Below are 14,067 nucleotides of genomic sequence, written 5' to 3'. Positions count from 1 at the left end.
AGAGAGAGAGAGAGAGAGAGAGAGAGCTCACAGCTGATTTCCTGCAACACCTAGATGGAGGACAGAGCAGATCACTGCTCGTCTTCCACTGCCCAGTTCTCATTACTGTGTTAAGAGCTCATGGACGTGAAGTCCATTTGGGACAGGAGACCGAACCACCGATACAACTCTGCGGTTAGAGGCTGCTGCTGACTTCACAGCGCGGGACACAGAGACAGACAGTAGGCGGTGGAGTTCCCTCATTAGAACCGGATCAATCGTTACACGCAGAGACCGCGGGGATGATGAGACACGTGGAGCAGCCCGCCCTGGAGGACGTGGCCGAGGAGGAGGACGTGTTCACCGCGGAGCTGAGCTCCAAGAGCACGCTGGAGCCCGGCAGCAGTCAGGTGTGTGTGTGTGCGCGCGCGCGCAAAAAGACACACTACCAGTCAACATGTGTCCCTGACTGAGGACTGGTTCACATCCACTCAGGCAGCTTGCTTTGGAGGAGAACTGATGAGAAGGAGACTTGATGTCTTTCTCTTAGGTAGCTGGTGAGGAGGAGGAGGGCCAGCTGTCGGTGTCCCAGATAGAGGCAGAGTTTGTCCAGCTGACCTTCAGGAAGCAGGTGTCCTACAGGTAGGAGACACTGAACACAAAAGTGGAATGCGACCCACTTCCTGCGAACCTGTTTTACCTGAATGTGACGTGTGTGTGTGTGTGTGTCACATGACGCAGTGCGTGTGTGTGCTCATGCTAACACAGCTGACCCCCATCTGTAGTGTGTGTCCACAGTGTGTTGTGTTTGGCTAACGAGGTCCACACTGTGCTGGCTGCTCTTCACATGAACATGTACTTGTAGAGAAAGAGAGTACTACTACTACTACTACTACAGGACTACTGCTTCTTGGTTTGGTGATGTGGGTTTCACTGAGACCACGTTACAGTAACAGGACTTTGTATTGTCAATATTAACACTGTTGCAGAAGGAAATGTTAACTTGGAAACTGTTGCCATGTGATTGTAAACAGCTCCAGGCAAACCTTGTGTACCTGGATGTTTCCTCTGATGACTTGTTGTCGGCAGGTCAATACACACATGATGAAGGTAAACGTGCACAGGGACTCTTCATTGGAGCATTCAGCAGTCCAATACTGTACCTGACAGGTACATCTGTATTATTCATGTACTAATATCTGAAGTATCGGCCCAATAACGTTCCATATATTGACCAGTAATCCATCACAAGCTCAAACATATAGTTGTTTCTAGAGCTTTCATGAGACTGCTGGGACGGGTTCAAAGGTCACAGACCAGGGGTCAGGAGACATGAGGCCTTTCTCACATCCTCCATTCCTTTCCTCGCCTCCTCTTCAACATCTTAGTTCAGGAGATTGGACCAGAGTATGTGCATTGTGTGTCTGCTTAAAGGCACTCACACACAATCCATCTTGATTACTGATTAGAACATTAACAGAAAATATGGTGATCAAACATTTCAACCAAGTATAACACCATCATTATATTTCATATCAATATGTGCTTTCTAAATGAATACGGGTATAATAAAGTTTTTCTAGTGTGGGATTTGGATGGAACCTGGTCTCTGGACTCTGGTCTCTGGACTCTGTGGTCTCTGGATGCTGGTCTGTGGACTCTGGACTCTGGTCTGTGGTCTCTGGCTGCAGTCTACAATATAACCATAATAGAGAGACTTTTAAAGGAGCAGTGCATCTGGATAAGTGACATCTAGTGGTGAGGTTACAGATTGGCCCCTCCCCTCACAAGCAGCCTTCAGGTACCCTAAAAAGTCCAAAGTGTCCCTCTGGAGCATGGTGGACATGGTGGACTCCATGAAGAGGACATGTGTAGCTATTCTAAGCTCTGGTGGTTATACACTACTGAAAACATACTTCTGAATATGATGTTGAACCTGTGGAGCCCTGAAGGGGATCTTGCATGTGAATGGATTCTGTCCTGCCCTACTTTAGGTTCAGGCCTTCACTTGTCCCCCCTGGGTCTGATTTGAGGTGTAACGTTTGAGAAAAGGACGGATGTTTTCCATCACTGTGTTGCAGGCCAGATAGAAAGAGAAGCTTCTTATGTCACTGCCAGCATGAGGCCTAATCTCAACATAATTTAGTAATCAGTAATCCAGATGGATGGTGTGTTGGTGGGGGTGGGCAGGCTGGCACCGACTCACCACAGGGCTTATGTAAGACCACAGTCTGTGCCACTGCAACACTGCTGTCGACTTCCTCTTGTGGAAACAATAAATATTATTCATCATGATGAAACGTGTCCCACTCACTGAACCACAGCAGCATTAAAGGCAGCTCGTCTCTGTGAGGCTGTAGAACACGAGAACCGGACTGACACCAGTACCCGAGCTGTTTGCTCTGAATGTAATCACGGTTACGGTAATCACTGCCGACGGTTATCAGAGAGGAAGGAGCCTGCAGACGGAACACATCAGCTGACACACGGTGATAAGAGTCAGACATTAGGCGCTGTCTTCCTGGTAATAATTCTACTAATTGGAACACAATTGTGTTTGTTCTGTATAATAAGTTAACAGGATTAGAAAGGGTTCATTGAATTGAAAAACCTCTGAGCAGTGTTTAGTCGTGAGAGGAGCCCTTCACCGCTCTGTGTTTCCTTCTTCAGTGAAATCCTGGTCAGAGACATGTTCTGTATTATTGTCATGCCGGTCCTCTCAGGCCAGGATCTGCTGCTGAGGCTCTGGATCATGAGTCTGGACTCCTTTCCTGTCTCGTCTGTTTGCTATCTGATGCTGTCTGTGCTATTTTCAGCCTCAAGCAGGACTCTGATGATCAGATTGACAAGTGTTGATGCGTTAAGTTGACCAGCTGAGGGAGTGGGAGGGAAGAACAATGCACCTCGTGCCTCAAGCCAGAAAGTTTCATAATGTAGCCCAACAGAAGAGCAGATGGAAGCAGACCCAGATGGCAGAGGTAGAAGTCAGAGCTCCTTCTGTTTTCAGGACTTAGCGGACTGTTGTTAGTCTTTACTTGTGGATGAGGACCTGCAGCTCTCTGGGGCCGACCGCTCAATGACGGGGACTTTCTAGTCCTCTACATGTTCATCCTGTAGGAGCAGACAGCGCTAGTTAGATGCTGAACCAGAGGTAACCAGTATAAGAACAGTATACTCTGAGGGTCTTTAGTGCTGTTGGTTATTATTTCACCAGGAGGAGGATCATGGGATCAGTTGTGTGCAGCTCTGTGTCTGTCCACAGCAGACTGCATCACATTGTGTGTGTCCGGTTCTGTCGGCATGCTCAAGGCCTCACACGTTCTCAGAACACCTTTTATTACCCGTTTCATTGTGTAGACTCCTCTGAACCACTAGGGGCCGCTAGTGAGAACACAGCTGAGTGCATCGCCTCCGCTCTACTCTGTGGGGGTAACAGTGTGCACACTGGTCTACACTGGTTTTATATGTTTGGATGAGTACCAACATTCTCTCAGACATGCACCCCTTTATGGTCCTCTGGTTTTAGGCCTGGTTAAGTACCCTGGTGACCTTTAAGTAAAAGTACTGAAACATTTCAACACTACACTCTAGTCTGTACTTGTAGTGTCCAGACGGTAGACTACAAGTAGGTGCAGTACTGTAGTAGTGTACAGTACAGACTGCAGTACAGACTGTAGTAGTGTACTGTAGTAGTGTACAGTAGAGACTGCAGTAGTGTACAGTACAGTAGTAGTGTACAGTACAGACTGTAGTAGTGTACTGTAGTAGTGTACAGACTGTAGTAATGTACAGTAGAGACTGCAGTAGTAGTCAGACTAATGTAGAGCGTGCACAAGGTGATATATATATAAGATAGGCTATATATCACTTTTTTTTTTTTTTTTTTTTTTTTTTTTTTTTTTTGGAGAGAGAGAGAGAGAGATTGGTATGGACTTTGACTCTTGCTAGCATAACGTTAGCTCCATGAGCTGAGTGGAGTAGAAAGACGTTTCTAAGGTGGTCCTATTTCCTGGAGCAGTGAACAACACAACTCAAACAAAGCAAACCCTCAGGGTTACCATGGAAACAAAGCCAATGGATTGTGGAGAAACCTGAAAATCTCAGTGAATGGTTTTCATTTCAAGTGACCAGGGTACATCTGAGGGACTCTGCCCTTTGAGGTGTCCTCTAATCCTCTTCTACTTCCAGTCATCATTAGTATATTATATATATTGAATATGCCTCCTAGTTTAATACACAACAGCAGAGATCAAGTATTAGTTTGTACAATATTTCATCAGTACTTCTACTGTGTTATCAGATGATAACGTGGACTTACAGCTCATTAGGACAATGGCTTGCATTTAGGGTCAGGTTGGATTAATGTCTGCGTTCATAATCAGAGTCCTTGGTTAGCGAAACAGAGAAAATAGGCCAGCAGTGGGTGTTGGAAAGTTAAAAGGATTGTGTGTCACGCTGTCGAGAGGCATTTTATTTGTCATGGAAATACTGAGTGGGCGAAGGATGAGAGGGAACAGCGACGACAGAAAACAGGTGTGTGTGTGTGTGTTCTCTCTCCTACACACAGTATCTCGATGTACTGCCTCTCTATAACAGTCAGGACACAGTAGAGTTCAGTAACGCTGACACAATAATCACAATAAACACCACAGTCCTGAAGGAGGTCTCTGATAAAGTCACCTGGTGTGCTGTATCAAGTACCGACCCTATAGTCACTGTGAGTGTCAGTGTAGATGACATCAGCATGAAGGTCACCTAACTCTAAGGAAATCCAGTCAGGTGACTACTGAAGGCCTGTGGATGTGTGAGTATAAACAACATAGATCTACAGTGACATCAGCCTGTCTGTAGTAGCTCATATTTGACACGCAGTACTTAAACGTGTACTCTGGAGGACGACTGCAGCTCTCAGTGCTAATGAAAAGTCTCCGTTATCATCACTGACATTCATTCTTCCTACTTGATGTCATTTCTTTGATTCGTCTGTCAGTCATCTGTCAGTGAACAAGAGTTATCGAATGTAACTTTTACTCAAGTACTGTAAAAAAATGAATATTTCCCTTTATACTTCTACTCCACTTCAAGTATCTCAGCTTTAGACGGTGAGGATCTGACACAGAAAACAGGGTCAGAAGCTAACAGAGCTCCTCCTCCAGCATTAACATGAACCACCCATCGATAAGAGAGCGCCAGTCTGTGTGTTGATTATGTTTTATTAAGTCATGAGGATAAAGTTGCTATGGAAACATATGAAGTCCGACTGTATTTAGTGATAATAGAGCGGCTTTAATGTGTCAACATTAGAGATGGTCAGGTTTAAATGAATGTCTGTGTAGAAACAACACACAACGTGTTTGTATACCAGCTGCAGCACACCACTGCCCCCGTGTGGAATAAGATGGACTAGCAGCCAGGAAGCCCTGTGAATGGAGACTGAATGCCCTCATGTGGAGTGTGTCTGTGTGTTCACTGAGCATGGATATTATGTATTACTTCATATGTGCTATGTCTAAAATGGCTTAGAACATTAGGATTTTTGGGTTGATACTATTTGTTACACAGATTTGGTGCATGATGTAATGGTTTTTGACCACTCGAGAATGAATCAAAATAACACAGAGAAACCCCTGTTCCTTGAGGAACACCGTAGAAAAACTCCATGCTGTGATTCCATATCTACAACGTTTGTCTTTTGGACATTTCTGTAAGAATTGTATTTTTCACTGATTGGACAGCAATTACTTAAACTGTCAGAAAGCCACACACACACACACACTAGGGTCCCTATTAAGAGTAGTGTGTTTGTGTGTTTTCTTAGGTCTTGTTTTAGACGTGGTGAACATTTCTCAGTAGGTTTCTTGTCATTATTAACTAGCAACAAACCAGCTACACTAACCAGGTCAATGATGATCAGTGGGACGTGTTGTTTCCTGCTGAATGGCCACATTAAGAACATAATGTGAACAGTCAGTCAGTCAGTCAGGGAGAGAGTTTCAGTCAGGCATGTGACAGGGCAGCTAACAGTGAGGCCCTGATTGTAGTCATTATCCACTTCCTGGTTTTAGCCGGACGGGTACTTCAGGATCAGTGTGTGTTTACCAAGGCGTGTGTGTGCAGCGTGCAACTCAGTTGTGCGTGTGTATCACATAGAGTGTAGTTCAACTAAAGAAGAGACGGGGGGGAAAGCGAGGAGGACGAGGAGAGGAAACAGTGTAAAGTTAGTGAAGAAGGGACAAGAAGAAGAGAGGGAGGAGGAAGAAGACAGAGGAGGGAAGAGCTGACGAAGAAACAAAGAAGAGAGGGAGCAGTGATTGACAGACTGGACTTCTACTGCTGAGTGGACACATGGAGAGAAATGCAGAGACGGATTAAGTCTGCCTCAGGACTCAACACTAATCTCTCTCCACACACATACACACACACACACACACACACACACACACACACCCCTTGTTTGTCTTGTAAAAGACCTTTGGCATGTGGATTATTGACTTTGTAGCCTCTGCAGGGCAGCCATGTTTGAAGTCCTAATAGTAAAATCACTGAGTGTAACCCTAAGAATGTCAGTCTGAGCGCAGTACCTTCATCATACTACTTAGTTTAAACCTGTCATGGCTGTAAGCACTTCATACTGATGTCTGTAGGGCTGTTGTTCTGTAGTCCTTTGAGGCGGCTTCCTGTTTGAGAAGCTGGAGTTTACCTTGGAAACACAGTGCAGTCCTGTTAATGTTACACTTCTGTAAATGGAGTGATTGTAGTACTTTAGTCAGTCTCTGTCTGGTGGTTAATGCTCATACTTCCTCCTAGGAGAACTTTAGTGAAGCAGTTGGCGTCCAGTATCGACCTACATCACATTGTTAGAGAAGATTCATCTGCAGCTTGAAAGCCTGAAGAAGCTGCAGTCAGGGTCTGATTGCTCTTCTTCATGGCACTCCTTTGAACACCAAGGATTCCTTGGGGAACTTTTGGAACACTTAGAGTACCGTTTGGAGTCTAGCTTGGACATCACAGGGGAAATTCAGGACTTAGGTCATATAAGGACATTTAAAGTTGTATCTTATCCAGCCAAAATGGGGTCAGGGTAAGACCACAGGAAGTGAACCAGCTCGCTGTCATGGATTGTGACCCGGGAGCAGACACTGATCTGGGACACGGGGCTGGACTGGAGGCCTGTGGTGGTGCTCCTGAACAACCATGGGAAGAAACAGAAGGGGAAAGAGAAGGAGCAGCGCCACTCAAAGTAAAAGGAGGTGATGGAGAGTTCAGCTCTGCATCCTCCTCCTCTAATTCCTCTCTGCCCTCCTCCTCCAACCTCCCGACGTTCTTCTCCTCACCCCCCCCAATCTGTGTGGAAGATGAGATCGAGATGCTGACCGGCTGCTCCAAGTCTTTCACCGGACTCAAGCTGTTCACCAGGAGGTAAGACTGAGTGTGAAAGAGAGAGAAAACTACACCCTGAATGTGAGATTTTTCAGAATGAAAGTGGTTCATGTGAACCGGTGTAACACCTGCTACTGACCAGCAGGTGGAGCCACCGATGTAGAGCCACGACAGATGTGTGGTCACATTAGGGCAGCAGTGTGTCCACCTTTAGACACACTGCTGCAGACCCTCTTCATTTCAACATTCATTCATCATAACTCCATCTCCAACATGACATCACACGCCTGTGTGTGTGTTTGTGTGTGTACATAACCTTGCCAGTGGGTCACTAGTCATCATGTGGAGAGTGGACATGCCAACAGTAACAAGGATGACAGTCGTGGCCAGAGCTTGAGCTGCACACTGCTATAAATGACACCATGGGGCAGCGCTAGCGGCTAGCTTGGCTGGTCTGGAGCCTGTTTGGAGGGCAGGAGATGAGCATGCTGTATAAACCTGGTGAAACGGTCAGAGGAGGCTCTTCTAAAGGTGATTAGGATTGAAATAGCATGAAGTTCAGGCCTGTGCTGTCAAACGTGTCTCTTCCTATAAAGAATCGCTGGTTGTCCTCTCAGCCACACACTCAAATGTTTCTGTAGAAAAACATTTCTCACTGAAGCAACAAGGTTTTTATGTTTGTGGTATTCGGTTTGGGACTCATTACATTAGCTTCACTGCTTCACCCAAGAGAGCTAGCTGCTAGCTGCTAGCTAGTGTGAGAATACAGTGACACAATGTCGACCACTAAACAACACGGTCTATGTTTGAAACATCAGAACGTGGTGCTGTGGTGTTTCTCTCCATCTCTGAGGTCAGGGTCAGGATTAGCCTACAGACCCCCAAGAGGTTTCAGTGTGATCCAGACTACATTTTGTCAGTCATAAAGGATTATCTTATTTTAGCAAGTGTTGTTAGCTAGAGATCACAGTTAGAAGCAAAATGATGTTAGAGGTGTTTTACCTTCTGTGAACCACCTGTGAGGTGTTGTGCTGCAGTTAAGACCACTTGTTCCCTGAGAGGACGTAGAGAGTCCCAGTCCAGAGGACCAAGAAGCCATCAGGTTACCAGTTAGCTTGTTAGCTCAATTCAGCACCGGGGGTCTGATCACAGGGGGCCTTCCTTCCCCCAGAGGCCCAGCGGGCTGAATGAGAGCTGCAGACTAGAGGACCGGATGGAGCTGTGTTTCTGCCTCGTAGGATTTAATCCAATAAAAGAACCATCAAAGCATCAACTAGACTATAGCCTAGTATATAAATATATACTGTATATATTTATGTGATATAGAGGATAGCAGAGTGTTAGCGGGCTCTTGCTCTGCTGTTAGTTCAGTAGAGGACTGAGGACTGAACAGGGGTCGTACGGAGCCTGTAGTATTGCGCCTGTAGTATTGCGCCTGTAGTATTGCGCCTGTAGTACGGAGCCTGTAGTACGGCGCCTGTAGTATGGCGCCTGTAGTATTGTAGTATGGCGCCTGTAGTATTGTAGTATTGCGCCTGTAGGATGGCGCCTGTAGTATGGTGCCTGTAGTACTGCAGTATGGTGCCTGTAGTATGGAGCCTGTAGTATTGTAGTACGGAGCCTGTAGTATGGTGTCTGTAGTATGTATGGCGCCTGTAGTATGTATGGTGCCTGTTGTATGGCGCCTTTAGTATTGTAGTATGGTGTCTGTAGTATTGTAGTATTGTAGTATGGCGCCTGTAGTATCGGAGCCTGTAGTATAAAGCCTGTAGTATTGTAGTATGGGAGCCTGTAGTGTGTAGCCTGTAGTATCGGAGCCTGTAGTACGGGAGCCTGTAGTATAAAGCCTGTAGTATTGTAGTATGGCGCCTGTAGTATTGTAGTATGGGAGCCTGTAGTGTATAGCCTGTAGTGTGTAGCCTGTAGTATCGGAGCCTGTAGTATAAAGCCTGTAGTACAGCTGGAATACTGGTCGGTGGCCACACATTGCACCTCTAATTCACATATCTAGTTTATGTAATTCAGATTTAAGCAGTTTGCTGTGGAAAGGGGGCGTGGCCTAACTCACAATCTCTCTGTCTTCCTTCGACCTTTTCAGTTTCCTCTTTCTCTTCTGAGTGAACATTTTCTCACTCTTTTTAGCTCAGCTGGTCAAGGAAGTACTCTGAGCTGTCTGTCTCGCTCTCGCTCTCGCTCTCTCTTCCCCCCCAGACCAGGTGGTGACTCCCTCTCTCTCCCCTCCCTTTCGCTCTCTCTCTCTCTCCCTCCCTCCCTCTCTCTCTCTCTGCTGCACAGTTTAGCATTCGCTCTGAAGACAGATAGAAGAGAGAAACGAGTGAAGTGTGGATGGATAACTTTCTCCTCTTTTTTCAGGTTGGCTCCTATTTTATTCTTTGTTTTGTTTACTATTTATGAGGATACAGAATATGACGTAGGCTTTAATTAACATTCTTAAAATGTGGATTTTAACAAGGAAACTAAAGCAAACTAAAGTGAAGGTGAAGTCGGTCAGGTTGTTGATGCAGTGCTGTGTTCAGTCTACTCAGATATCAGGGGACAGAACCAGCTGATGAGGAACCTCCATCATAAATAAGGCTATATATATGTTTTCTATTTATACTGTGTGACTATGAATCAGATGTTCCCCACAGCTTAGCTTTGAGCTTTTAGTACTGTCTCAAACAAAGTCACTTGTTTGTTTTGACATTTCTACTAAAATGCATGACTGCTTCTGAATACGGAACGATACCTGCTGACATTTCAAACTTTAAAAGACTTTATGTGAAAAGCTGAGCAACTTTGTGAAGTGTTGCGTCACCGTAAGAGGGTTCTAGGTTTGAAGCACATTCCTTAATGGATGCAGTGCAGGTTTGAATAAGTCAAGTCAAGTTAATAATTATTTGAGCTAAGCTAAACATGCCCTGGACCTGTCTATGTACTGAGATGAAACTAATATCCATATTCCCTGCTAAGACAGTGAGTACTGACTGAAACATTGCAACTACCAGCTATGTGTAATGATCCTGAACAAACCTTCCTTTGAGAAGCTGCATTGTCTTTCATTTGCCCCCAATTGGTCAATTTCAAAACATTTGGGCACAGCTTACAACAGCTTGATTGGAAATATCTACTAATTTTGGTGATGTTTAGGCAAACTGTCATTGATTTATAACCATTGTGCATTTGTAGCGCCCCTAGTGGATTGAAATGAAACGTTCAGGGTGTTTCAGGTACTCTCGTGAACATTTTCTGCAGGTTTCATGATGATTGGCCCAACGCTTGTTGACTTTGAGCCACACCCCTTTCAAGTTCATTGGTAAAAAAACAGATATCAACAAGCTTTATGCAACGTTTGATGCGCTTGATCCAATAATGTTTCCAGGACCCTCACATCGGAACAGGAAACACTCCCCCAAAAAACCCTTTAACGGGGAGAAAAGAGGAAGAAACCTCAGAGAGCAACAGAGGAGGGAACTCTATCAGGATCGACAGAAGTGTGATAGATGTCATGTGTAGAGAATGAACAACATAACAGAGTTACAACACATTCTATGCATATGTTTCCAGTCCCTTCAGGACTTGGACCCTGATGGTTATTGAAACAATAGGAAGCAGTAGTACTACCATTATGAGACAATGCCTCATTATACATGGTAGCACTACTGTTTACACTGTCCTCATACACCCTCCTACTGGCTCTGTTGTTGTAACAGCCTGTACGCATTGTGTGTGTGTGTGTGTGTGTGTGTGTGTGTGTGTGTGTGTGTGTGTGTGTGTGTGTGTGTTTCCAGTCATTAGCTACTGTTTAGACTGAAAACATGTCAGCAGGTCGACTGACAACAGAGAGGGAGAGAGAGTTGGCTGCTGTGTAGACTGAAAAAATACCTCCATGTAGAGAGAGACAGGTCTGGTAGAGGCCTCTCTCCATACAAGGCCTCCAACAACCACCCTACTACTTCTACAAACAACATTTGTATACCTTTTATTTATACTACACATGTTCTGCTATTTATGTTGTAGAGCAAAGTGAACAGCTGGCTGCTGAGGTTCACTGCCAGTGTTGTTCCCAGGAACTGTTTGGTTCCTGTACCGGACAGGACTCGTGTCACGTCCTGTTTACAGTTGCCTGAAATGCTGAAAAATATTAACCATATCATAAAAACCCTATGAAAAATGAACACAGTAGTAACGCTACTGCAGATGTAAAAAAACAAAAGCAGTTCACTTACTAAAGCTGCTGTTCACTATTTAAAGACAAAGTGCATCCTCCTTTCTTGTTAATAAAGAGTTTAATCTCACGGTTGTACAGAACATCGATGCAATTCAGTTCCAGTAAGAAGTCCTTCTCCATTCATGGACGCCAGTGAAGACACGAGCCTCCCCAGTTGTATTTCTTGAATACGTTTTAATGCGTTTGAGGGCTGAAAATGTCCGCTCGGCAGAGGCAGCAGATATTGGGATTGTCACCGCCCAACATGGCAAAACGCAAAAAATGTAATGTCACGTAAAACGTCTTACATATTTTTAAACTTTAACTCTTACTATTACAAAGTTCTGCTCGCTAGCTTCACACCAGTCATGTTAGCCCACTGACCAATCACGTACTTGTAGGCCAGCTAGCAGCTCTGACACATCAATGAATACGCCCAACATGTCAAACTGAAGATCTGATTGGTTGAAGACTATGACAATCAACAATATCGTCCCCATTCACTTAAACTGCAAAGGGATTCACTTGTTAGTCTGAAGGCCACTGGGCAGATTTTTTTTACTTAGTAAAATAAATATTGTTCCTGAAAATAATACCAGATGTCTTCACAGACATCTTCTTCTTCTGTTCAATCTGCCATCATCTATTCCAGCATTGCCATGGCCTATGTGAAAAGACAGAAATGTTCCCTGAATGCAGCGCATGTGTGCATAGTGCATTTACTGGAAACTCTGAATGAAAGAGGGGTGTGGACAGGATGGATGGTGGTTCTTCTTTGTCCTGTCTACAGGTGTACCGAGGTCAGGAGGACCATGAGCTGTTAATCCATCTACACATTTCTAGTCAGCCAAAGTAGAGATCCACGGAGGATGTTCAGAGGCATTGTGGGAAACCAAATCACTGTAGAAGAAGAAGCAGCAGCTATATAAGAATAGGTGGACATCAGTTAGGGAGAGAGGCTCTCGATCACGTATACAGCCTCCCTCCATACAGAGACGATGCTTTGTGTTTGGTCTCACCCCATAGAGGAGGACCACGTTGCTCCTAACTCTGTGTATTTGCATAGCACTCCACTCTTTTTCATGTAAATATTAACCCAACAGCACAGAGCTCTGGATAGTGACACACACACACACACACACACACACACAGCTCTATATTCTTCCCCCAGGTTACTCATTCAACAGTGGTTTTACCCTCTTTAGTTTTCCCTTTAGCTTGCTAGCACTCAGCTAGCATCACAGAGGCTGTAACCCTGCAGTCATTGATAGAAAACAGATCTTATTATTGATCCAGCAGGTTGGTTGTGTCTGATGGATTCATGGTGAACTCTGAACTTGGCATGTATTTTGGTGTGATAGAAGAAAGGTCAGGACTATCCTGACTACTGAAAGCTAAATGAAAGAGTAGGTCAGGTGACGTTGTTGCATAACTAAACATGAAACTGTTGTTTCCTGTTTCCGACTAACAGTCGATCTGTTTTCTTTAAAGCGTGACTGTGATCTTTATTGTTGTCGCTATGACCACGAAGGTCTCCTAATCTTAACCCAGCCGCTCTAAACTCACTCTACCTCTCCTGAACCATAGTGATGACCGTACATCATCAGTGATGTGACACATTGTGAGTTTACAAGGTTCAAACCGATGTTGTCTTCCTGCTGATGAAAAGCACTTCTATGTGTGGAGAGGGATGGACAAACCTGAGTATTCATGGTCTCCAGGGGATGACCACCATCCTGCCACTTGTACACGAGAATATTCAAATATAACACCCAGACTTCATTCAAAAGAAGCTTCCGTTTCCTAAGAAAGACATTTGGAATAACATCTGCTGGGTACTCTCTCACTCACAAGGGGATGAACCCTTGTGAGTCAACATCCTGGTTGTGTTTCCTGTTGGGACGTGTTGGTGAAAAACACTAAACATTCAAGGAGTCCCTCTCTAGTGAAAGTGTTAGTAAATGAGTGGTGGACTCCTGAGACCCCCCCGTCTGTCTTTAAAAGGAGTCCTGCTCTCTTCAGTACTAGGTCTATTTCTAGAGATAGAAATATCTCTGACAAAGAGCCTTAAGCTGTGTTGACATGCAAATACACACTCAGGTGGGTCATGTTTTATACCGAGTACTCTCATCTCTTCCTCCCTCTGCCCCATTATGGTAGAGGATTATCACTGTAGAAAGCAGCTGTTGCATAACAGCAAAACACACACACACACACACACACACACACACACACTCACTCATCATCTAGAGGAGGGATGGAGAGGGAAGGATCAGAGGAAAGGAAACTCTTTACATTCTAAACTATTTACAGCCTGACATTGACCAGTTTTCTGAGGCTGACATTGATATTTGAGAGTTAATGAAAATCTGATCATGATGCTGTGTATCAGCCTTATTGGACGACATGTTGGCCAATACAAGATATGACCATTATCTTGCTGATAAATCACTGGGGCTGTAGTTTATGAAGGACCACCATTTGTGTTTTCATGACCC

At 44.8% G+C, this 14,067-nt stretch overlaps 1 protein-coding gene across 4 annotated transcripts in view; it reads left to right on the top strand.

The window, feature by feature from the left end:
- Window positions 1-19: 19 nt before the first annotated feature.
- The window catches only part of dgkza (diacylglycerol kinase, zeta a), a 92,585-nt gene continuing 78,537 nt past the window's right edge, over window positions 20-14,067 (top strand). For 2 of the 4 annotated variants that reach the window (XM_031852317.1, XM_031852316.1), the window contains exons 1-2: window positions 20-389; window positions 530-621. In XM_031852317.1, the coding sequence (XP_031708177.1) occupies window positions 282-389; window positions 530-621 (200 nt within the window). In that variant the 5' untranslated portion in view covers window positions 20-281. Of the gene's footprint in view, window positions 390-529; window positions 622-3,911; window positions 7,399-9,597; window positions 9,733-14,067 lie in introns of those variants that run through there. The other 2 variants (XM_031852315.1, XM_031852312.1) reach the window with 2 other exon arrangements.

Source organism: Anarrhichthys ocellatus, unplaced genomic scaffold, assembly GCF_004355925.1.
Source record: "Anarrhichthys ocellatus isolate YVR2014 unplaced genomic scaffold, GSC_Weel_1.0 scaffold12, whole genome shotgun sequence".
Classification (NCBI taxonomy): Eukaryota; Metazoa; Chordata; class Actinopteri; order Perciformes; family Anarhichadidae; genus Anarrhichthys; species Anarrhichthys ocellatus.
This window is presented reverse-complemented; position numbering and strand designations above follow the sequence as displayed.